Raw genomic sequence first — 26,510 nt, forward strand, 5'->3', positions numbered from 1 at the left:
CCTAGCAGCCTGACGAAGTCCTTCCAGGCTTGCCTTTAAACTCCTTGCAAACTAATTAACGCGCAACTAACGTACACACACACAGACATACATACCCCGTGTCTTCTCTTCTTCTTGCTCGCACGCTATTCGCGGACTTTTAGAAAAATTCCTTGAAAATTCTGAAAGAGTCTGCTTAATCTAGGCTGCTATTGTTGTCTACTATATTATTAATAATAACATTCTTCGTTATCTTATCTAAAAATTCTCATTCATTATAAATTTATATACTTTCAGCTTCAGTGTTTGATTGAGCACTAAAAAAATTATCCACTTCGAACATTTCCTCTGTAAATAAAAAAGAGCAAATAGAATATATAAAGATATATTTTGTTTTTCTTTATATGATTAAATCAAAGCTGTAATTAAATACAATAATATAAACAAATTGTATTGAATCGATTTCTCGCCTGTGCCTTTACACGATAAAACCTGTCACTATTTAGTAAAATGCATTTCATGCTGGAAACGTGTTTAAATAAAAGAAATACATAAATATATAAATAATGTGCAAACGATATAGAATTATAGAATCATTTCAAACATAGCAACAGTAAACATTGTATTATCAAGCCATATATTTATACAAAGGAATTAAATACATGTGATCTATAAAACTTTCATTAAAATTTTTCGCGTTAATATACATTCGAGATGGATATATGGGATACAGTTTCGATCAACAAACAAATCTACTAATCGAATCTATTAAAAGAGAAAGATTCATGTTTCTATTTTATTTCCTCAATTCACAGAAATTTAATAAATTATAAAATTCATACTATTAATTAAATCAACAAGCTTTTATGAACTTTCTCTCACTACCTTACTCTCAGTACCCTTCTTTTACGTTTTACATGCCCGATCGTTACTACTTTCTTAACAAATAGATGTAGTATAAGTTGTAAAGACACAACAGCATAGAATTATACTCTTTTTCATAACTTGTCCGTAACGGATGCATGTATGTAAGGATCAAATATATTTATATATTTAATATGTATATTGTGTAAAGATAGATATATATACATTATAATTGTGTATAAAAATATCTTGTGTTAAATCGACTATTATTAAACGTTAGAGAAAATTGGCTACATTATGTTCATACAGATCAGCTCGGCACCAGTTCGGTTCCTGAAACAAAAATCACATAGAAATCTTAAGAGATAAATAATGACTGACACGTGTACGACATCGAACAAATAAACAGGCCAGTTTTCGGTCATCGAGCATCCGAACGCCTAGTATTAATGCGTGAGTTTTAAACACTAAAGGGAATTGCTTGCTACTCGATCTTGCCAAGGCTGAAATACTATCCTTCACATGCTAAAATTAATAACTAATTTAATAATAATCGTGTTAGTAAGCATTTTAAGAATTTTTCATTATTAGCAACAAATAATATTACAAAAAATCATGCACGATGTCTCGACGTCTTAACATCAAAAAATGTTAACAAGTAAACAATATTTCCACATTCGTAATTCTATTACAAAGTCATTTTATACCTCCGACATATCGTGTAATTCAAACATATGTTTTTCTTATTAAACAGAAATAAGTAGCATTAATTTAAGTATTAGTATAACATGCGTAAAATAAACATTCACTCGATATCTCTCCGACATGCAATGGCATCCTCGTGCTCCAGAAAGTTTTCACCTCTATTAATTTCACATTATATTAAACGTCACATTTTTTTCCATACAAGAGACCAAATTGCTTGTCGCTTTTTGTTCGCCCATCTCTCTTCCTTTTCTCCTTCTTTATTTCTATTCCCCAAACGCGCAAACTTTCTTCTAGTCCGAAGGGAATTTTCTTTATAGAAAATAAGCCAAGCGAGTCGATCAAAGCTTGCTCCGTTGTTTCGAGGGTGGATTCCATCAAGATTTGTACATATACGATCGTACGTATAACTTGCGGACGTGTTTGTCTGTATATATCGAACTGCACCCTGACAAAATGTGTGGGACGAAACGCCTTACGCATGACTGACTCTCGTGAAACATTTTTCCGCACGCTATGCGAAGAATGGATTCTACCCTTTCGTTCGTCTCCTTTCTTATCTGTATCCACAAAATGACTTCCTAGAGTGATACGGAAACGCAAGGGTCGTTTCGGTTGACGTGTACGGATCACGGATTCGTGGTGGAACCAGCAAAAATTAAATATTCCGATTGTTAATTTAGAGCAGAGATTTATGTGTAAAAATAATGTCAAACAAGCTGAAAAACACTAAGTATATTTCAAGCGTAATAAAAGGATAATACTCGTAAAAAAGTCGTAAAATTTAAGATTGACGTAAATCATCTCTGAAAGATGAAATTGACACGTCTTTCAATACCGGTTTCACAATTGCTCATTCACATTTTTCCGTAGAAATAAATTACGCGACGATGGAAGAATGGACGGAAGTGAAAGAAATAATTTGCCGAGGAAATTCTCTAGTCGATGGTGTTGCTTGTGGGGGCTGCTTAAAATCACATTAAGAATGAGAACGGCGCCGAAAATGACGGGGCGGAGGAGGCAAATCTTGAGGATGCGAGCAGGAGGAAAACGAGAATGTAACGAGGAGAAAAGATTAAAGCTGCATGAAATCGATGTCACAAGTGCTATAGTGAAACACACTTAAGTAATTAACAAAATTAAATTGAAAATCACAACAAATCACATTGCACATATTCGAAAAATAAACAGCTTGTTTCGCGTTATAAATTATATAATTATTAACGGATACATTTTCAATGCGTCCACACATTTTTAAGATGTATATAATTGAAATTTTAAAAAAGGAACAAATCTATTTTAATATATCTATTATTTTTTTAACGAATTTTCAACAAATAGTGAATTTGTTCATAAAATACTTCGGGCAATTAAGGGATACTTCGCCCAATTAATTACCGAGATGCCTTTTCCTCGATACGTAAAAAGAAATATTTGTGAAAACGAAGAAGAGAAAAAAAAACGCGAAGATGGTAGAAAGAGAGAATTAATTGTACTGCGATCAATGAGATCTCTTTTCCTATCGCGCTGAAGAGCCGAGAGAGAGAAAGTCTCCCCTTCGCCCTCTTGCCTCGTCACGTCTTCTTCTGTCTGTCTCTCGTCGTAGCTGACTGTGACAAATAATTACCGAGGCTTAACATAAGCCAGAGGCGGTATACTTAGCTAATAGCAAAAAAGAGCGGCCTCCAAGTCGCTCTACGTGCGAGCGGTCGACGCGTTTACGTCTGTGACGGGTCCACGGGCTAGATGGATTTCCACGGACGATTCTGAGGTCTTTGTCAGCTATCGCGACACATTCGCATATGTATATTAATAAAACGGAGGCTCGAGGCAGCGAGACGCGTGCGAAAGTTCGCGCAGTTCGACATCACGGGCGCGGATCTTCGGAGAATACAATGTAGTGCGATTGCAAACGGATCCGACTTGAATCGGTAAAAATATTATTGCCCTCTCTTTTCAAATGGAACGATGAGATACTCTCTCTTTGTCACTTTCTCTCTCTCTCTCTCTCTCTCTTGCTTGTTCACCGGTTTCGTTCTCGTGGAATCCCACTTTCTGGCTAACTTATACTTATTATTGCATTACATTGTGTTCTAGCATAATTCCAGCCTGTGCCGGAGGTAGCGGGGAGATGATGAGAGAGTCGGAGGGGAGGACGATGCCCTCTTCTTTTCATACATAACATAATTCGGCGCATATAATCCGTGCCTCGGGGTCAAGTGCGCGTAATTGAGCGTATTGGTGACAGGTGTATAGTCCTTTTCTTCCGTCCTCGCTAGCGCGAGCAACGGATCCGTTAATGTCTTCATCATGGCATCATTCATCAAACTATCGCGCCGTTTTTCCCTCAATATCCGTTTACATGCCGGCGATTCTGCGTGTCTTCTTTATCGCGTGGCGTAACAGCTTCCGCTCGCCACGGCGGAAGGCTTTATTGTTTTAGTCAGGACGCTTTGCCACAATTTATTATTAAATTTTGCCAAGTATTATAATAATTCTAATGTTATCGTAACGCGTTACGCGTGACGTAAAAGGCGAGAAATATTTTAAGAAAACAAATGCTATAAAATAACGGTCAGTGATAGTCGTAATATTTCATATATAACATGTTCATACAATCGTTTTTTGAACCTTGAAAGAAAACAATGCAAGAAATAACAATACATTTTTCAAAGCAGAAATATAAACCCTGTGTCGTAACGTTATTATAGTAGCTTAAAAAAAAAAAAAAAAAACTGTGGTGAGCATATTTAAAAAAACAAAACTGTTGAAAAGGGCGTGAAGATAATATATGCTGCTAATTTACACGAGCATCCCGTTCGACACTTTGCACGTACCCGACATCCACCCCTCATCCCGTGAGAACTGGGAGGGGTGGCGCTCCTTCATGAATGCGCCGTGGAGTTTCGTGAGCTCCTTAATGAACCCAGTTCGCGAAAACCATTAATAACGAAAGGACTCGGCGAGAAGCGCGCGCCGGCAGGAAAAGAGAAGCCGATATTCGGTCGAGGGCCCGAAACCGCAGATCTCTCGTGAGAAACTCTCCGGACGTGCGGGCTGCTTTACACCTCCATTATTTTTTAAGGATCGACTTGCATCGTTCGTCTTGTCTTCGGGCACGATCGGGAAATCATGAGGCTCTCGTCGGGGCGAGCCAAAGAGAATTAGCGAGAATAAAGTTTCTTTTTACAGGAGAAGACAAGTCGGGTCACGGATGGTCGCTGGTTTGCAGGGCGATCGAAGCCCCTAACGAAAGCTCTCTTCTCTCGGAAGCGGAACGCAGGAAACGGAGAGATAGTCAGTCGGCATGGCGAAGGGTGTCGGCTAGCCCTAATGCGACGTATCAATATACGTGGATGGTGGTGATGGGCCAATATCGCATAAGTGGCTCGATTCGCAGTCATTTGTTACATTTTGTTCGGTCTAAGTAATTTAAGAGTCGCCCGTTTTGCCCTCCTCCTTCGCCTCCGTCTCTCGAGAGGAGGACCGAGGGATCGAGAAGAGAAGACGGAAATCTAAGAGAGAACGGGAGAATAAGAAAGGGAAAGGGTGAAGGGTGGAGGTTAGGATTCTTCGACTCTGGTGGAAGTTACTACGACCGTGAGGGGGGAAGAGGGGAACGAGGCGAGGGTGGTGCACTTCGCCTCCATTCTTCGGCAAATCGCGGCATATTTGTCAGATTTTTGTTCGAGAACAAAACCTTGCCGACCACCCCCCGGCGCGAATAAAAGGCGGGGGGGAGGGAGAGGGGAAGGAGGAACGACGGAGGGATGCGGCGCCTTAAGTGGATTGGCTTCGTTCGTATGTACGGTGTGTGTATGTGTATCTACGACGAATGCCTTAATTTCAGCCTCCCGCCGGAGATCTCCCCGTCGCCTTCGATCTCCTCGGCTACGCGAAGAGAAATCTCCGCTCTCTCTCTCGCCAAATTGTTAACATTATTATTACAAATGATACCTGCCTGCATATCGTTAACGTAACTTTCCCGCGTTCATATTGAATCGTATACGAGTTTCAAGCGCGAGCAACGAGGACTCGTGGTTGCGCATTTTACGCTTCATATTTTAGACACGTGTGCGCACACGTAATGTACATGCACTGCATTCCCCAAGTCCCAAAAACGCTATCAAAAGAAAGAGAAGGAGAAAGGTAAAGTTTCTCAAATTCATTCTCACTCACCCTTGAAGCCCTTCTCTGGCGATGAAGACTCGAAATTGTAGACATCGGACTCAACGTCAGTCTCATTCTCTATCGGTGCATCAATCTGAAATCATAGACATTTGCGACACGTTAATAACGACATAAGAAACGTAAGAAAGCTTTTATTTTCAAGTTATTTCCTGTCAATCGGCTTGAAAAACGTTGAAGCGATTCTTAAGCAAGTAATAAATAATAAACAATAATTCAACTTTTTAAATCAAGATGGTGGTAACGTAACAAAAAATTGCTTTATCGCATTATTTGGAACTTTGGCTCTGGAGGAGAGAGAAGGAGATGATCCGCATTAAATTTGAGCATTGGATACACGTGTGAACAGCTGCCAACGGCTATAACAGCGTCTTCCCACGCGTCTTCTCGTAGCACATATGTGATCCACCAATCTACGCGCCCCTCTATGTAATTACAAGACTACATTTCGTGTAAACGTGTAAACTAATACATACGGTCCATATTATGGCGTTATAACATAAAATAATGTTAACATTGTACATATAACGAGACGCATATAAAAAGACACGGAAGTGAAATAAACAGTAATCTTACGTGTAATCTTCCAGCGCGTTCGAAAGTAAATTGACAAATATTTTCATAAATACATAGCTCGAATTAATTAGTTTTAATTTAATATCTCTTAATTTGATATCTTACTTTGACGAGATCCAATATTGACGGTAAAAACTCGGGACTGCTAAAAAAAAAGAAAGCGACAACAATGTGCACGATTGCAAGAATTTCTAATCGTTTCCAACGATTAAAAAAAAAAAAAGTCGGCATGGGAATTCGAGTGAGCAACGCGCGCGCGTAGGTGTGATTACGCCCCTCCGAAACCCCTTTTTCCCATAGAACTAAATATAGCGGGTGTCATCTCTCTCTCCGATGGCTTGGACACACGTGTACCCGGCCGCGCGACGTCAGTACAGCGATTCACATCTGGTCGATGTTTCCTGCCGGCCGCCAGCATCCTCTGTGCAAAGTGATTTATTTTCAAGTATATAATCCCAGAGATTCGCCACGACGAGAGATCATCCGCGGCGGCCGGAGCGGATAGTCAAAGGCAACGTGAATATACAACGCGGTTGTTACGAAAATAAAGCAAGGCCGATTAGCGGTAGGTACGCTCGTGGTGTGAAGTACGCAGCACGTATCCAATAAAATGGATTTTTTTTTTCTATATTCCCCGCTATCTGTGTTTAAAAAAATAGTTAAAAGTGAAGTAGAAAGTGCATCAAGTCCAAATAGATGCAAACACTAAGAGCATACATGAATTTATTATACAGTAATAACTATATATTATTGAAATACCAAATTATTTATATTGTAGGAAATATTACAGTATACTAGTAAAGGATTTTTAAGATTTCCCGAAGCCCAAGATAATTGGTGAAGTGAGGCCAATAGGAATTCGGCGCGGTAGTTTATTATTTTTCAGCGCCGCGCTGTGTTTATTATTTTATCTTCAATTGATTTCCTTTAAACATCTCCAGTCTCCAAACGTTTCGGCTATGGGCTTCAGCCATCTTCAGTGCGTACGTTATTCCCTAAAGCCCATCCGAAAATTTGACTTCCGCGATTGTCCGCGGCATTGGAAAGTTGCACGCCAATAATTTTCGTAGTCACGGGGGTTTCGCGCGGAACTCGTCACGAAGGCCGCGTCTCTACTCGAACGTCATCGTCGACGCCTCGAATCGAGGCCGCTGGCAACGGGAGTGCATAGTCTCTCTCTGCGGTACGGATTCCCCGAAGTTCCTTTCTTTCATCGGCCTCCTATTCCCCGGCGCGTTCCCTGCCTCGTCCCCCTCGCTTGGCCACGGGGAGCGCGTAAAGACGAGGACGAAGGAAGGGGAGAAAGCAGGTAAAGAGCGTTTCTCTCTACACGGGTATAAGGCAAGGTTTTGAAATGCCCGGCAGTATAGTGAGTTCGTTACGAGGCTCGCCCCGACGTGGTATGGCTCATAATTGTAGACTCGGGGCTCGAACCGTGCACCTCCGGGCACTACGTTCTCCCCGACTGACACCTATTGTCCGCGGGAGATCCCGCGGATCGCACGGGAAACCGTCGCGATCGCACGGCGAACGGCGCCGGGGGATTGTCCGATCGTCGCCCAAGACCGGCGTCGATTTTCGCGGCCCGCCGCGACGCGGATCGCGCGCCCGTAGCCCCTTGACGGGCGCGAATCGCGCGGCGGAGAGGCCGGGCGGACGCGGACAAAACATTTCATGGCCGGGCATGAAAATTATTAGCCCGAGAATGTCTTAATCCCCGGCAGCCAGCCCGGACCCGCGGTCTTCGGCTTTAACATAAAACTTTTTTTTTCTCCCCCTCCCTCCCCCCCCCCCCGGCCGGGACTCACCGAGAGAAATGCCCCGGACGCGAGCTTGACGGTCTCGCGAGGATGCGGCTAAGTGCTGGAACGCGGCGCAGTTGGGCGCATAATGTATGTGCTACGTCGAACGGCACCCCGTTTATTTCCAGGTTAATGCACGGTTTTAAGGTACGGCTGCAATGCGCGCTTTTTCCCCCGTCTCGCGAAGATCGAGATACCGGGCTATCGTATGCTTCACGTGCTCCTAGCGTCGTTTTAGAGAGCGAATGCGCAGCGGCTTTTTGCCGGGACGTTCCCGATCGAAAAGAAAAGATCCGCAGAATGCCATAAACGCAGAAATTGTCAGTATATGCACGGATAATGTTGACGGCGACATAAAACAAGCGTAAGAATATCTTGTAATCACGCTAAATAATTCAGTCAAATAACAGACACGTCTTCTTCACTAAAAGAATATTCATTAGTTATTGTTTTTTGTTATTCGTTTTGAAAAAAAAATCGCCTTTTTTTATTTTTTAAATTATATATATAATAAATTTGTGCAGGAGTGTAGATATTTAAACACACGCGTAAATATTATAAAGACACACATGCGATATCAAGGATATTCTCGCTACGAGTATCTTTTGGATTTATTCAGATATCATTAGAATAGAAGTCTTAAGTTATTCCCAGGCTGTCCCGAGTTATTTATCTGTCTGCACGGTGAGGGTGAATCTTACCTCCTCCCCCTTCTCCTCCGCTTGCTCAACCACGTCTTAATAGTACGAGCCACAAAGTTAATAAACCGACATAACAGTAATTCTCTTCATCTAGCTTCCTTCAATTAAAAGAAAGAAAAAAAAAACAATTATTTTTATATCATAATTTTTCGCGAGCAAACGCTTAAGAAACATTTTACATGTTTCTAAACTTTTACAATCAAGATAAGAAAAAAATATAAAAGCTCTAGTTAGGATCTCGGTTAAAACATATATAATGCAAAAAGATTGGAGACATTTATTTACAAAATCCAGTATATAAATTCCAATATACACTTAGCAAACAAGAGGAAAATCAAAAGGATCTTTCAACTAACGGTTCATTCGTTTTCTCGAAGAAACTGTTATGTCGTATGAGGGTTCGATTAAAAAAAAAAAACCTGGAGAAAAAGCTGCGGGAAGACTTAATACAAGCTAGGTCGGTGGAAAACCGCGGAGTGCATAAATTCAAAGTAGATTAATATTGTCTCCGTGGCTGTCGCGGCGCCAAACTTATGGCGCTAATTCGGCGGAGGAATTATTACCGGGGACTCGCCTCGAGTCATCCCCACTGGCACTCGCGTGTTTTGCGAAAAGAGGGGGAGGGGGGATACCTTGTCTTTAATAGAAACCGTACGTGCTTCAAGGGATTCCAGGCAACGCGTCTGTTAATATTTGAACCTTGAAACACGTCCCGCTAAGAATTATCCTAACATGACAAGAGACATCGGCAAAAATATTGTCCTAATTATGTCTGCACCGAAGTATGAATACATTTTTGCTTGTACTAATTATGACAATATGTAACTATAACTACATATCCGAATCATAGAAGAAAATTCGTTCTTGTTTTTGTTTCATGTTTATGAAATTAGTATTCAAAAGCATGGAAATTTGACTCTGCAATGTGAAATCAAAAATTATTTTGTATTTAGTACAATTACGAGAACGAAGGGAACCCGAGGTAAACGCTATCAACGTGGCATAAAAAAAAAAACAGTTTTCTGAAGGTCTTTTAAGTAAATTAAGAGCACTTCGCATTGTCTTTCGTTCCGCTAAGAACCGAGAAAGACGGCAGATTACAGCTGTTTAGCATCCTCGATGAAAAACTTGCCGGTAATTATTCAAATTATTTTCGAGGGCCACGCTTTTCGGTAGACCGGGGCCGTTACGTGGCGAGTGTCTTAATACCGTCCCTTTCTACGTTTACCGGCTACGGAAAAGATGCAGCGGTTCGGTCTCGACGATCATAAAATACAAACAAAACGTTCAGCACAACCGCAAAAAGTGTTTTAGGAGTTACACGTTCCAGGACAAGCTCATCCTTATACAATTTAAATTGCTGTATTTTAAATGGAAGTTAAATATAATATATAAAAAATTAATTTCTTTTATCATTTTTCAATTATTTTTTACTGGCCTTTTTTTTATTACTGTTGCAGAAGATATCGACAATCTTCGTAAAACAACGCGAATGTAATTCCGCGGATATCTATCATCGCAGCATGATAGCGCGAACGTGACGCCGATATAAACGTGATGAAGAATAAAAGGGGAAAAAAGACATAGAGAAAGGAGGACTGTGGACGATAGAAAAGGAAGTGGAGATTAGGCGGGAGGGGGGGGGATGCTTTTTAGACGGTCACTGACATTGCGGAGGTGTTGTGTGAGAAGTGACTGATGAGTTTTCCGCTCGATTGGATAACGGGCTAGGCCAACACTCGCCCGTTTCTAGATTTTTTCCAACCCCTTCCCTGCAACACGATGACGTTTGACCTGAATCCTGACTAGACCTGACAGAGCACTGAGTGTTGCTACGTGATCTCGAAACGCGAAGACTTTCATATTAAGTTCGTGTAACGTAAACAAATTTTATAAATTCTATTTATTTAATGACACACAGATCTTAACACTTAATAATTAACTGCACGTATAAAAATTTATCGGTTAAAAAGATTGATAAATAACCGATTTTGTAAGCTTCCGAAATCCAGAATATTCAAATGATTTTTGCAGATATGCACAAATACGTGATTGTAAAGACATATTTCAAACCGTCATTTTTCAAAAAAATTATATTACAAATTATAATAATAATTCAAGTTTCTTACTTTGACAACATATAAATTTCGATCTTTATTTGTTACGTGTTAAATCGTTTTACTCCCAGCTACACTGCGCTAAATTCCCTTTGCGATAAAACAGGCTAACAAAAAAGCGAGTATTTATTGATGATGACGAAGATAAGAATTCGATGTGACGAATTTGTAGTTCGATACGTAATACCGGATTACTCTGCCTAAACTGGAGAACACGGGAGGAGATGTGCTGCCGAATGAACCGTCGCGGATGCAGGACTTTAGGCCACATCGTCCGTAAAGAACAGACCATGCTTCCGCCGGGAACAAAGGCCGCCTTCATCATCGCCGGGCACCGTCCTCTTTGCCGTCGTGTTCGTCGTTGCGCTTTCAAACTCGTCGAAATTGAACAACGCGCCGATCGCGCGAGGACTTCTGCCGAATAAAATATGTCAAACATGCGCACGTAAAAAAATAAAAAGTCCTATAACATTTACAATAATATTATAAGATTGTTGACATTATCTCGATTATGATTTCGGATCGCGAAATTATGTATGTTGACAGTTTTTGTGATTAAATTTAGAAATATTTAACGAAAATTAAAACTTAATATATTGGATCGGTTCTTCAATAAAGTTAAATAACAATCGATTGTTTAATAAATGCATTAAAACGTATGCATGTGTGTAATAGATAGAACTAAATAAATAAACCGAACAAAAGTAGAAAAGAATTAGATCTATAAAAATTTAAGACTAAATATTGTGATACTTATTATTTCTCGATTGCACATCGATCTTAGCAACGGCAGACTCGCTATTCCTGTGATACGGTATCCTCCGCTCGAAGTAACGTAGAAGGGGAGGAGAACTGGCAAATTGCAGAGCGTTAGAGATCGCGAGCGCGATTTAGTCCCGCGGCCACAAGTAAGAGAAAGACGGAGTGGGAGAGAAAGAGAAAGACGGATGAAGGCGGCGAGGCAGAGTAGAGCAGCGGATTCACCCCTCGAGGAAACGCTCGGATAGTCCAGGGTGGTCTTAGCGTGTCGCTTAGCACCCTATCTGCAGGGATCTTCTCTCGGGCCAACCCCTACGGAGCCCGTGTCGCCTTCCTTCTCTCTCTCTCTCTTTCTTTCTCTCTGTCCCGCTTACGTCAGCCTCTCATCCTCCCTTGCGGCGCCGAGATCTCATGGGGGCTGCGTTTGTCGTGAGCATTACTCACTTTCTAGACGCCTACTTGCAAACCCCACCGAGTCGTCCCCGAGGCTCAGTGACTACATTAGGGAACAAATCTTCCTTCTTTCGAGGCAGCGACTCCCGCGACTCCGAGAGGCGACACGCACGCTGATAGAATGAATTGTCCGGTCGGTCCTGCATTGACCAGCCACTCGTCATCTACGAAACGCTCTCGCGTACAATTTGTCTACTAATTCGATTACACTCGCTGCTGTAGATTTAATTTAAAGTTACGCTCCCCCTTTCCGACATTTCTTAGCCTATCGTAGAATACATCACCTGCAACTGTGTTCTAGAAGAATTCAATTCAGAAATTGATTTCAAACAACAATTTTTTCCAATAAACATCTAATACGTTCCCTAATAAATATCTACGTTTAAGTTTTCTTCAATTCAAACAATTTTTTTTCACTAAACAAATACATAGATATGTATACTTGTGCTTTCGCAATTGCTATTAAAATATATTATAATCATCCAAGAGAATTACTTCTTAATTGACTTAAATAATAAAGTAGCTCTATGTCAGTATAGGAGGGAGGGGAGGACGACGTGTGTCAACAATTTATGATGAACTTTTAAAATATCGTCGAAAAGTCATATCCGTGCCGCGGAGATCCTCCTCCCGGCGCGTACCGCCTTTGGGTTTCGAAGTATTCCGCGGCTGAGAGATTAACGAGATCCACGTGTCCGGTATTATCGGCACGCACCCAAGACCACTTGTTCGAAAGAGCAACCTGTAGAGGCTGGCATACCGCACGGCTCGCAAGTGCGTGCGCCATAAAGAGGGAAACGACGAAATTCAGGGTTAGCCGCGCCGCGGCCAAAGATAGAACCGGAGCGGCGTATGTGGGAACACGTGTACGCGTTTCCATAAATATCCCTCCACGCATTCCGAACGCGGGATGAAAGAAAGCGTCCAAGGAGGCCCATCGTGTAATCAGGTCTCCCTTCTCTGCCTCCCGGCATTACGATCTGCCTCGTGAGTGACAACAGCTCTGGGCGAGCATTAATTTTTCTAAGAGATTTTTAATAATGAAGCGACAGCAAAATTAAATACGAAAGTTGACGGACAATTGTTAATCGTCGAGAGATATTTCCGAAAAATTTCTCTTTCGAAAAGATCGCCGATTTCGAAAAGCGAATCGGGAAACGGTCGAAAATTCGTTTAACTGAATCCGCCGAGGAGTACACGGAATTCATAGGACGTCGAGAACGAAACGCTTTCGAGACCGACGTAATAAAGTGCGCTCTCTTTCTGGCGGCAGGAGGCCCTCATTCAGGAGCCACCACATGTCCCTCTGCGAAAAGAGTAGCTCTTCCTCACGTCATCTGCCGAGACGAAACGGAACGGGATGGGACGAAACGAGACGAGACGAGACGAGACGAGATGAGATGAGACGAGACGAGAGACGGGCAGGAAGAGAAAGAGAGAGGAAGAGAGAGAGGGAGAGAGAGAGACAAAAGCGCGGCTGACGAAGAGAAGCAGAGGCCACCGAGAAGCCGAAAGCTAAACCCGCCGACGCGACGGTGGGTTGGCCGGCCGTGGCGAGCCGTCAGTATCAACAAACAGAAGCTTAGTTGTTACCGCTGCGAGGGCGAAAGGTTGAAGTGGACAGGATACACGACACACGCTCTCTACGCGGAAATCGGGGCCTTGGGTTTTAAATCGACCGCTCCGCTTTTACTCGAGCTTTTACCGAGTTGTCTAATCCAATCGATACATGATAATTGCGTTTATCGCTATTGTGTTTCAGTTATATCGAGCGTGAAAAAAAATATCCTCGAGAACGCGGGATATTCTCCAGCTCCGGCGAACAATTTTCGATTCGAGACACGTAGTACGACTGTGTTACCGCAACGCGATGCAAAATAAGAATGCAGCGTCCGTCCTCCCGCTGCAATCATAACTTATTCAGCGTTTAAGGCAGCCCGATACGATACAAGAAGACTTACGTCGGGGAGAAGACTTCGCGGACCGGGGGAAGGGGATGGAATCAGGCTCATAAATCACGGCATTTTCAGATTTCCTTTTATCAGCGGACTCTCTAACCGCACCGGCGGTGGCTCGGTTCGCGACCGCCGTTGACCCAGCGCCATAAATATCCCCATTAATATTAACTTAGGCTAGCCTAGGAGGCGAGAATCGCGAGTGACCGAAACGGACAGAGGGAAAAAAAAGGGCTGGGAGGGGGCGTGCGCAAAAGAGAGAGAGAAAGAAAAAATCTCGTATGCCCGGGGGCGAATCTCATATAGGACGCAGCTGGGAATTGGGCAGCCCGAAAAATTCATGGAGGAGTTCCACGGGAGAGACGCGTCGTCCGTACGAGCAAATCATACAGCATCTCGTCGCTTCTCGCCGAGGCGGAAGCATGAATTGATTACCGCTCGACGGATCCACGAATGACGCGGGCCGCCTTCCGTCATTTCGTCCCGTGTGTCATCACGTGTTTTATGACACGCTCCACGTTCACGGGCGGCCGGATGACGACGGTACGGCAAAAAGCGAAACCGACGCGCGGCGCGGTCGCGAAAATTCCGATATCATTTTCGCCTTGCCCTCCCCTCCCCCCCCCCTATATTCAGAAAGATCGTACGGTGTCGGTAATAAATGTACGTAACGTGTAACATAAAACCGCTTTTATACGTATTGAAGTCGCTTAAACGCGCAGTATCTAGCCGGTGGAGAAGGCCGATAATGAAGAAGCCAATATACCTCAACTTCTTGCGCCGTTTCATTCTTCGACGTTTATTAAGCCACACTTTCTTACTGGCGTATCACGGCATGCATCACCTGTCGTCGAACGGTCCGCGCGCTCCCCGTTAGCGGGATCGGTGATCGGCGCAAGAAAACAGAACGTTATCAGGTATCCCGGCTTGTACGCGCGATATGTAAACGATTGTAAATTAGGTGCTGAGTTCACGAGCGATTACAGAGCGTTTTTCTTTCTTTCTTTCTTTCTTTTTTTTTTATTAGGTAACGTCACGAGGTATCAGGTAATAATCGCACAGGTATCGAAGCGCGGAGCGGCGTAAAATATAATAGTACCGACGCAAATGAGAGACGCGATTCACTATAATTATCGTAGCTAATGTTACAAACGCGACGTGACGACCAATCGTTCGCCAATTAAATTCTCTCACCGACGAGTGTACGTTGGAATTTCCGCAGTCCACCTCGATTATTTTCAACGCACACAAGCGTGCAGGAGCGAAATCGATGACGATGACGATGCCTTTTGAGCCTGCATCGGCTTAATTGATTTATTTCTAAGAGGGTCCACCGCGGGACGAGACGCCGCGGTCACCCCATTGGCCAATGCGAAAAGGGGGTGAGGGGAGGGGGGGCAGCGTAGCCAAGAGTCGAGTCCTTTCGAAGGACTCTTTCACACTCTCCGCAGCCCTTTCTTCGATCTTATCTCTGCGGAGGCATCGATAATTAGGGGGCGATAATTACGGGTGCTCCGGCTACTGACCTCTAGCTACCAGTCTTTCGGCGAGAGTAAAAAAAAGGTGCCGACGATAATCGCCGCTAATGTAACGTTGTAATATCTCGATGTCCTTGCCGATGTCGTTATAACCGGCCGCGGACGACCATTTCGATCTGATCGCAAGCGCAGAGTACGTTTGTTTGTTTTTTTCCTCAACGTCGCGCGAGTGTTGTGTAAATTTGTTAAAAATGTATACTTTTACAACAAGTCGATAAATGCAATGACGCAACCTTCCGACAAAGAGGACAAAAATTAAACGAATTTTTACGAATTTTCAAGGCGAATAATTAAAAGCCCATTAGATTCGCCACTTTGTTATTATATAGCGTGATACACGGAAAGGTCAAATGTCATTAGCACGCTATTAAAATTTTTTAATGACGCTTGTTCTCACCTCGATCTTGTTTTACGTACTTTAGCGTTCTTCATAGAGAGAAAGAGAGGGAGAGGGAGAGCGAAAGAGAGAAACACACATTAACATTAATTTTACATAGATTTCTTAAAATCGCGGCGAAAACTCTGGTACTCGTCAATGTCAGGCATGCTTTCTTATTAATCGTCCGGCTTTTTTTAAATTTATTTCTTGATATATTTGAAAGTACTTATTTCCTCAAAAATGTAACGGAGACGAGAGGATAATCATAGAAAGCCCAAATGACTAGTATTACGTGGGATACTTTGCGGTTTATACAGGAAGGCTCAATAAGGATTTATGGATCTTGAAGAGCGAAGAGCACGCTGAATCAGAAAGGTAACTTTTCGGCCAGTCAGGCCTGGTTGTTATGATTCGATTTTAATGCCGAGTTCACCGACGCGGATAATTGTCGCCATTACCTGCACGAGAGGGCACATTTACTGTCGTTCATCGGAGAGAGCTCGGGGACGCGATCTTGCCTCAACCTCCCGTAAACGGGATCCTCGTTTGTCGGTAGAATATAGCAGACGGAAAGGAGCGGAAAGGAGGGGGGGGCGAAAAAAAGGTAAGGATAAACACGTGTCCATTTTCCAGCGGGAGGACAAACGCAAAGGAGGGATCGAGGGGAAAGAGGCGGGTGAAATCGATGAAGTTACACGAGGGACGTTAATAGCGTAACGTTACATTCGCCATTTCGTTTTAAACTTAGTCGAAAACCTTTGCGCCGATCACCGTTAATTATTACCTACTCTCTCTAGCAAGTATACACTCGCTGCTGCGTTCGGGCTTAGATCGGGCGCGATCACAGACGATCTTTCATCTTTGCTCTCGTTACCGGCACAAATTGCATTTTAATATTTAACTCCCGTGTAATGAGGATTTAAGAGGCGGGAATTTAATCGAGGAAATAATTAATTTCCAAAGTTGAACGAGGGCAGTCGGGCGAGGTGTGTGAGTTAAAGCGAGACGACGTCGGAGATAAAAGAGATTGCGAAAATCGGATGCGGGTCTGCGAAGCGCATAGAGCCCGGCCGCGTAACTGTTCCGCGTGGACCCACGACGGATCGGCATATTTTTGCGGGGCCGGTTCTGTGACGCGGCGGCGGCGGCGGCGGCGGCACGTACCTTTTTATCGTGGCCGGTAGCGGGGCCCTATCGGATGTTTCCAATTTTCTGTTGGCGCTCCTGCGCTGAAGGGAGAGACTCGGCCGAGTCCGTCATACGGGATTCTCTCTTGTATACCAGAAAGCGGGATGAACCGCGACGGAAGGATCGCGCAGAATGGACGGGCGGAAGGCAGAAAGAGAGAGAGAGAGAGCGCGAATACGAAAGAAAGAGGAGCATAGAAACGGGGGAGAAGAAGGAGGAAGAGGAGGAGGAGGAGGAGGAGGAGGAGGAGGAGGAGGAAGGCGAGCGCGTCCAACGCGGACATTCGTCACACGACATCAAACGCGGGTGCCGCCCGTTGGAGACTCGACCGACCGACTCTAAAGACCCCGGTCGATCAGCCATGAAGAGCAGTCTGACGAGGAATTGCAAAAAAATCGGGAAAAATTAAGGGTGGATCAAAAACACAGCCTAGCCGTCCGACATTGTGCACAACTTTGTTGCTATTCTCTCTCATCGCCTTTTACTACCTCGTCCTTGTCCCCGATTGCAACGCGTTTCGTTTCAGCAAAGCGCACAGTACGCGAATGTACCTAATACGCGTCTTCATTAATATCTCGTCGCGCGTTAATTACAAGCTCGGCAGATGCCGTTGCTTAATATCTTTATCTCTAGCGCGCGGCTCCCTCGCGACGACGGCACGCTTTTTGTACCGAAGGGTACGCGCGAATTGCGGATCGAACAAAAATTGCAATCTGCCTCGTCAAGCTGCGTCAAGAATTTCGAACGACGACGGTTCGCTCGGCGAGTCGCAATTTACAGCTGAGCTTGGAAAGCTGCGACGCGCTCAACCGGCGCAACCAAAACCGAATACAATGACTACTTGGAAGAGAGATCCATTTGCGACGAAGAAAGATCGATTAATCATGACGTGTAACGTGCTCATAAAAGCGCACAAACAAACCTCCGGGAGGTGGCGGAGGAGGGAGGGGAAACGGTAGGGGGAGAGCGAAAGTGACATGAAAGAAAAGAGAAAGACGATCGACCTCGCGCGACGTAATGTCGTTGATCTCCTTCGGTCGACCGGATCGGCCGGAAAAAAAAAAAGGAGGTTGTGTGATATAATGTAGATACGTGGCGAGATATATTAACTTTGTACATCGACGACCTTGAATTATTGCACGGACGATGACGGAGCGGTAGCTGATATCTCGCGAGACACACTCGATCACCGATCTACGCCGCAAGTCATCCTGATCATTGTGCGTGCCACGATGCTGGACCGGTAGCAAAATCAAGGACTAACCTTGCCTGAAACGCTTTAATCCGGTCTATCCGCCGCGAATAGGGTATCCCGACAATTCCGATATATACCGTCTGATACATCGCGAGGCGAGCCTCCGAGAAGAGCGCAGGAGAGTTGAATCGCCGCTTCGAATCTGTCGTAATTTTGCGACCCCTCTAGAAAATTCCAGGCCAAGTGAGAAATTAAAATTTCCTGGAATTTAGAGAACAGTTTCTTTTTACACGTACGTGTATGCCGAAATTAAGCAACTGCGGGGATTTCAGAACAAACAAGGTGTAGCGATTACCCAAGGAGAGGCAATTTCTCTCTTTCTTTCTCTCTCTCTCTCTCTTTCTCCTAAGCGATATGGTTTAAGTACGGGAATGGCCGATTGGAACAACCTAACTTCGGTTTATGCGATTATACATTATGCTTTTGAGTCGCATTAAGTTCGTCGTCCGGCGAACGAGCGGATTTTACGACGGAAGATTTCGCGAAACAATCTCGTTCTCGAAGAGGGAGCTTCTTGCACATCGGGAGTCGGAGCCCCACGGTTATTCGTATAACCGCAAATAATTACCCGCCCGTTATGTACTTTTCAGTCACGTTATGGTTAACGATAGTTAAAAGCAGCTAGACGTGCCTCGGGATTTATCACCGTCGTTATATTCCGAACCACGAGAGAATCGACAGCTCCTTGCCGTTTCGTACGTGTAGAATTCCGAGGCAATTGCACCAACCGCGAAAGATCCATGTGAGAGGAACAAAACACGTAGAGCGGAAGTCAAACATTTTTATCACGGCCGACTCGATTGGATTTGTATGGCTCGGGCGAAAAAAAAAAGAGGGGGAAGGAGCAATGATAAGCCATTTGTCGTCAAACTTTGTCACGTCGACGATAATCAGCGCGATGGGATGCGGGAAGAGATTTTTCTGGAAACCGCAAAACCCATCGGAGCGTTTCAATCGATGGAAACGTCGACAGGTTGACTAAACTGGATTCTCCGATGCAAGATAGCAATTAGAATTCGCAGCTAGTGCAACCGCAACCGGTGAACCAGTCCAGCTAGGAGGCCGCACATCTCCTTCTCTCTCTCTCTCTCTCTCTCTCTCTCTCTCTCTCTCTCTCTCTCTCTCTCTCTCTCTCTCTCTCTCTGCCCTCTTTGTTCTTTCCGAACGTAGGATAGTAGCAACTTGGGTTAACGGTTTTGAGACTCTGTCGTTGATGTTCAGCGCTCGCTGGCTTAGCTCGCAGGTTGGCTTTCATAAAGCCAGTCGACTGTGAACCGAGGAATGTGTTGGAATCCTGGAATTATTCCACCGAACGAGAGAGCGCCGGGAATTTTTCACTTGCGACTCGCCGCACTCGGCAAAAAACCCCGCGAGGGTTGGACAGCGTTCCGCACGAGGAGCGCGAAAACAACGTGGCACGGATAATAAACGTATAGACGCGGATATCATTGTCGCACGTTTCTCACGTGTAAGTCGAGTCGGTTCTCACTGGCGATTAAGTTGCAAGTCGACAACTAGCAAATGTTTCGCAAACTCTAAAAGTAAAATTTTTTATTTAAAATTTATCTCCCGCTTTGGATGGAATTAGCAGATCGATTCGCCGGAGTGTAAGCGGGGTGAGGGTGGGGGGAGGAAGGTAAGCCGCAATTTCTAACGACTTCACTCCCCCCGGGGGGAACTGGGATGGTACAGTTAACACTTCTAATCTCAAATAAGGCATTTTCGGTTAATCCCGGCGCGAAAACGCAGGTCTTGGCGTCGTTATCTGGGAGGCCCCATTGCCGGCCCCGGTTACTTATCCATTGTCTCGAACTTAAGGGAAACAGTGGCTAGATCTTAAATCTAAATTGCAACTGTTTGTCACTGTCCGCTAGTCAGGCGGAACAAACGTATCGTTGTAACGACAATTCGAGACGACGTCGTCGTCGCTGCGGACCATCGAGACGCCGCGCGACGATGAATCGTAAAACATTAAACGATAAGGAAGCCCAAGTATCTCTGTATGACAAAGGGGCCTAACACGCATCGGTGCATGCCGTTGCGTGTGAAAGCAGATTTATAATAACGCAAACTTCGCAAGTGCACGCTCGATTGATCACGGGAAGGACACTCGCGCGCCGTGCGTCCCTGAATTTCTTGCAATTATAAAGAAACTTTTCGCAAGATTTTCGAAAATTCGCACTTTTCTTTCTGTTTTTATTTCAGCGACAATCGTCTCGTCACGCATCGCTAACTCTCATTTCTTTCGATTTAATCTTCGTTTAATTTACAATATAAAAAAAAAAATAAATGGAAAAGTGAAGCATGACTTGAAACTTACTTTTAACGTGAGTAGAGCCCCGGGAAATATTCCAAGTGCCGCCAAGCTCAGATTATCGTCGATCAGTTCGTGCTCTCCTAGCATTATGTGTTGGTCGTACGGTCCAGCACCGCAAATCTGCATCGTCTGAAAGACAACAGAATTTCCTCATCTTACGTCTATCGATGCAGTCATAGTTATAATTTATAATTTAACATTAAAAGAACAAAAAAAAACGTTGTCGGTTCCCCCTTACGTGCATCGACCGATCGCAACAATTAATCTTTTCGAAAAGAGATAGACGTGATTGCCTCCGTTAGGAAAACTGACGTACGTTTTTGCCTCTCGTCAGAGTTAGCTACGCCCGAGCGAAGACATCCGAAATGTATTTCAATACGCGAACGCGAAACGACTCGTAAAGCGAAGCGTTTGCGACCGTGCGGAAAAACGAAGGGGCGGGCTATTTGAGATTCTAGAAGTGGAAGAATGCGCGGGACGAGCGTGAGCTCCGGTAATTGCTTAATTTGTAGAGCCCGCGTAATGTTGCGTGGAGGGAGCACAGCTCGCCGCTGCTGGCTCCTTGTCCTCGTCGGCGTCGAGCGCGAGAACGTGCACAGCCGGTCGGTCTTTCCGTTTTACGATCGTCGAGTCGAACTGAACCGAGCCAAGAGCCCAGCCAAGGAGGAGGAACGAGAGAGGCGAGGGCGCCGGAAAGCTAAACTAAGGAGCGCGAGCACCTCTCGTGTATAAAACGAAAAGGAGACGATTACGGGCACACGCACGATTGCGCATACTTAGCGTAAACGCAGAGAGGCCATAGGTCATAGCGGACTGAATTGTCGGTAGATCGATCGTCACGTTTCGGAGGACGCGTTACGTCAGAACAATCCTCACGTGTCGTAAATGTCCGGCGGACTCGATGCAACTCCACGGTGGAGAGAACGACGCGGTAAACGTGGCGAACAAGAAGGAGAAGAAGAAGAAGCTGGTCAGGGTCAAAGAACCTCGAGGCTTCCTCGTTAAAGGAAGACGCCCAACGAGCGCGATAAATAGAGGTGGGTTTAACAAGGTTGCGAAGCGGCGGCAGGAGGCCAAATTGCCCCTGGGGTTGAGGAACTTTTGATATTTACGGATCCTGACAGCCGCGTCCGTCGCGCTGCTCGTCGCTCGTCGGCAGCCGGAACTCTCGACATCTACAATTGATAACGCGAGCTTCCTGGGACTGAACGCTCCCCTCTCCCCCCTCTCTCTCTCTCTTTCTCTCTCTACGATTTGCTTTCCAATCTATCCGTGAAAAATCCGGCACGGCCGTTCGGCCGTTTTTGCCAGCCGTAATTTCCCCGTGAACGAGCTATCCGCGTGGACGAGCGCGTTTTTTCGTTCCGATGCCATTGCGTCCATTGCGCCGCGGCGCAACGAGAGTAAGAAAGGGTACCGCGATACCCGAGCGGCGAGAAAAAAAATGGTAACTGGTGACACGGAATGTGCTGGAAAGTAATATTTACAGGCCGGCCACTCTCTTCATAGGCGTTACAACGGCGATTACGTAAAAGCTTGCCCGCGCGCCGGCGAAGATCAGCGCGGCGCTATATTGTCCCCGATTTGCCTCCGCTATACCTCCGCCGGCTAGCTCCCCGCGACATAACTGCATTCGACCATGAAACTCACAAACATTTTTATCGGCGGCCTTTTTGCACGACGGCAAAAAAAAAAGGGAGGCAACGCGGCGTGACTCGCCCGCATTTTTGCCAAACGCGCGAACCAATCCGCGAACAGTGACACCCTTGAATCGTGACGCCGCGGGGATTTTCCAACGTCGAGGCAAAAATATCTTTTGCGCGCTTTCAAAGTGTATTGTTTTTTTCGCCCTCTCCTAACTTTACTGAAAAGACTTAATTTTTACGAGTATAGTAACGGTAGTACAATAAGGTGTCTGTATCCAATATGGCCATGTCTTAATTTCGCTTACTCCCCATTTCCAAATCGTTACACAATCATAACGCTAATGTATCGTTCAGGAAATCGATACGATATATTTGTGCCAGTTAACTGGTCAATATCTGTTTTCTACAGCCTGTAATTATACTTTATTCAAACCGTGCTGTATTGAATCTAAAATTTCAGAGGTTTTTGCTCTGTATAACTATCATGTAATTATAATATCCGATAATTATAAATATCCGTAATTCATACATTGAAAAAAAATGCAATATATCCAATAAGATATGTAGTTGCAGGCTGCCAACTACAGATATACTCAATACAATAATATATCTTATTGCAGTATCAACATTGTACTTGCATTAACAATAAATATTATTGTATTGAATATTTTATGTAGCCCGCAATTACATATATATGTTATTGGCTATATTACTTTTTTTTCTGTGTAGTATTGTAGCTCTTTATTTATATCTTTTAACACTATATTAAAGAAAGAAAACCCTTCGTATGATGAAATCATTGTGGCCAGAAACTATTGGAAATACAATATAATCCCTATTATCATACAATTTTAAGATTCTGTTTCTTTATTTACTGTTTAACTTTTGATTAGCATTCTTTTACTTTCTCCAGTTAATTGGAGGAGCTTTTTGACAGATAAAAGTTAAGATAACGCCTCGTATTAAATAAACACAGTTAGATATTTAGTAAATAGTTGCATATGTAATTTTTCCATGAGTATGTTAATAAATACTTAATTAAACATATTGATTTTTGTATTTCGCATTTTTTCAAAAATATTTATAAAAAAGAAGAAAATATATAACTGGGCCGTATTGGATACATTTGTAATCAACATAATCCAAGTGCAACCCTTTTTAAAAATCTTTACTGTGCTTATGTAAATAATTAAAAACATTTCCTATATATTTCTTTTTTATTTCAGAAATGTTTCCTATTTTAAATCTAACCATTATTTTTCAATTTTGAATTCAGCACAAAAAAAATAGAAAAATCCCCAAAGCTTAGGTAAGTCATATTGAGCAGGGGTACCTCAATAAGTAGCTGAGGCGCAATTTTGGAGCGATCGGACGACGCTTATTCCGATTGTTGATTTTCGTCAAGCGGGAGACGAAATCAAGTCATGGAAGACATGAAGATACGAAAAAAAAAAAAAGAGACAGTAAAGAGGAAGAGTATTGACGCCCGAGAGCCTCTCTCGCGGGTATTAAAAGGGGACGTGTGTTCTGCACGGGGTGAAAGAGGCACGAACAAAAATTCGAGCTCGAAAAAGGAGAGCTCGGTTAATAGATAGAGAGGAATTATCGCGCGCGAGGGACGGAGAGAGCGAGACGCGCCTGGTTGGAGAGAGAACGAGCCAGGGGAAAGAGTCAAATGGAAGGTTGAGTGGAGCGAAGTGGAGTGAAGTGGAGTGGAGAAGTTGGAGACCTGTTATTAGCGCGAGGTTTATGCTCTTTCGGGTTTTTGCCAGTGGCTCCGCCGGAAAGAAGGGGAGGGAGGGCGGGGAGGAAGAGGAGGAGATGGCTACGGCCTCGCAATATAAATACGCTTAATAGTTTAAGCACACTGCCGGAGCCCGAGCATATGCTAACCAGCCATAACTACGCTTTACTACTCTTTCGTCCACCACGGAGTCGGAGAACGGACAACCGTGGGCCGAGGGGGTAGCGATAGGCTTCGGGCGAGCGCGGCTCTTCCCATTTCGGCTCGTACAATAAGACCGCGCCGTAAAATACTTGCGCCGCAAATTGATTGATTATCCCGGCTCCGCTTTCGTTAGGTGACGAGCGCAAAACGGATCGAGAGATATCCGGATGGACTTTTTCCCCCGATTTCTCCCGCGAGGCTACTTCCTCGCTCCGAACGTGATTGTCACCGCGACGATTCTCAGATTCTCCTACTTCTCGATCTATATCAAACGTAAGTTTTTATAACGAACGAGGGAGAATTAAAAATTTGTACAAAATTTGAAATATGCGTCGTCGCGATCGACGCAAACTCATTCCACGATATGCCGTTGTCTCGTAAAGTAATTAAGAATTGAAATCGTTGTTATAGATAAACGTATTATCAAGACACTTACCATTACTTTGAGTTCTTTCAAAGTAATCTCAGAAGACACTTTGAGCTCGTGAGATCCTTTTAATTTTCTCCTACTTCGCGATGGACGTGGCTTTTCCATTTTTGGCTTTTTCATCGCTACCTACGACAAACGTTCGAGATATCCGATAAATAAAAACGGTCTAAATAATTCTGCCTATAAAAATTATTTGTAAGAATAAAAACCTTTTGTATGTAACTTTAATACTCTTCCTATTTCGCCATATATATGTCCTCTTTAATATAATTGTTTATAAGAGGTATTGTAAACGTGATAGTATAGAATATAAAGTAAACTTTTCCCATAAAATGTAACCGTAAACGCAATGTAAAATATTTATCCTACTTTTTATTCGGAGAATTTTTTCACTTACAAAAAAAGTATTGGATACAAAAGAAAGAACGCAGTTTAGTTAGTTATAAGCGCGGCTCTCAACAATTATTTCCAAATCAGCATGAATCAAAAGCTAGCCACGTAAAAGGAAGCAGATAACTCTTAAGGTCACTTTGAGCAGAGACGTAATAATACTTATTACATCGTGAAATGCGTGAGATGGCATCAACTCGCCGTTATCGGTTAGAATTAATCTGGAAAGATCCGACCGCTTCCAGGACACTCAATGACTCGGCACGTCGGCCCATTAATAAAATTTCCTACGTCCGAACGAGTCAGTATATAACTCGTTCATGCATATACACACGATATAAGATTTTCAATTTCTATTAAATATATTGCATGTAAGAAAAAGCGACGTTATATCGTTCTGCCAGACAGACGCAATACAATCATATTACCTCATATAAAATTATAATAAAATTTATGACAAAGCATCGATCATCCGGTTATATGTATCGAATTTTTTAATTGCCTTCTTGCTCTCATAATCATTTTATGTCACCTGGATTTCCATTTGTGTGCGCGCAATTTATTAAATTAAAATTAAAAATTTATTAAATTATACGAAAAATTGTCTGAAGGTATTTTTGCGTTACCTCGTAATCGCTGTCGACCTTAGATTCTTCGTTTTCATCGATACACTTGACGTAGATAGTCGCTCTATCGTACTTCAAGCTTTCCAGACGTTCCCTGTTCAACCTTCGCCAACATGCAGGCTGCACACGGTCCTGAAACAAAAGGAGACACTTTCGTGAGACGCTCAATGCGTTTCAATATTACGTTTGGTAATATAAATTATTATTTCCTTAGAACATCAGCATAATGTCCCCTTGCTTTAATCCTTCTTTAATATAAGATTAATCTGTAAAAATATAATAAATCTCTTCTGTAAAAAAACAAACCTATGCATATATCAAACTGTACATTGTTTAAAAAATGTCGCGATGCACCGATGACAGGCAATATCCCTGCGGTTTTCGCAACAATACAAGAACTTAAAACCTGACGCGGCCCAGCGCGACGCCGCTATTAACACCCCCCAGGGGTCAGATTTCGTTGGCCTCGTCGAGCCCTCGTCGAAAGAGGATCGAGACGGCAGTTAGAAAGTCAAGTTAGAGGGTGCGCGTAGGACGGGTGGGTGGCGCGGCGATGTCGGTGGTGGCTCTTATCCCATGTATAATAGATTGCTTACGGCCGGTGAGATTAATACAGTAATTAATAATATACGGTGACCAGGGTAGTGTAAGAAGCGGCCATTGTTGCTGGCCGGACAGCACAAAAAGCGCTTCG

The 26,510-nt window shown here is 43.7% G+C and overlaps 1 protein-coding gene across 1 annotated transcript in view; it reads right to left on the minus strand.

The window, feature by feature from the left end:
• Positions 1 to 595: 595 nt before the first annotated feature.
• Positions 596 to 26,510, minus strand: part of LOC105837149 (ubiquitin carboxyl-terminal hydrolase 48) — a 53,673-nt gene continuing 27,758 nt past the window's right edge. Inside the window, 6 exon segments of the mRNA XM_012681671.3 lie at positions 596 to 1,176; positions 5,728 to 5,812; positions 20,780 to 20,905; positions 24,807 to 24,926; positions 25,817 to 25,909; positions 25,911 to 25,948. Of these exon segments, the coding sequence (XP_012537125.1) occupies positions 1,154 to 1,176; positions 5,728 to 5,812; positions 20,780 to 20,905; positions 24,807 to 24,926; positions 25,817 to 25,909; positions 25,911 to 25,948 (485 nt within the window). The 3' untranslated portion in view covers positions 596 to 1,153.

The sequence above is a fragment of the Monomorium pharaonis genome, chromosome 6, assembly GCF_013373865.1.
Source record: "Monomorium pharaonis isolate MP-MQ-018 chromosome 6, ASM1337386v2, whole genome shotgun sequence".
In the NCBI taxonomy this organism is placed as follows: domain Eukaryota; kingdom Metazoa; phylum Arthropoda; class Insecta; order Hymenoptera; family Formicidae; genus Monomorium; species Monomorium pharaonis.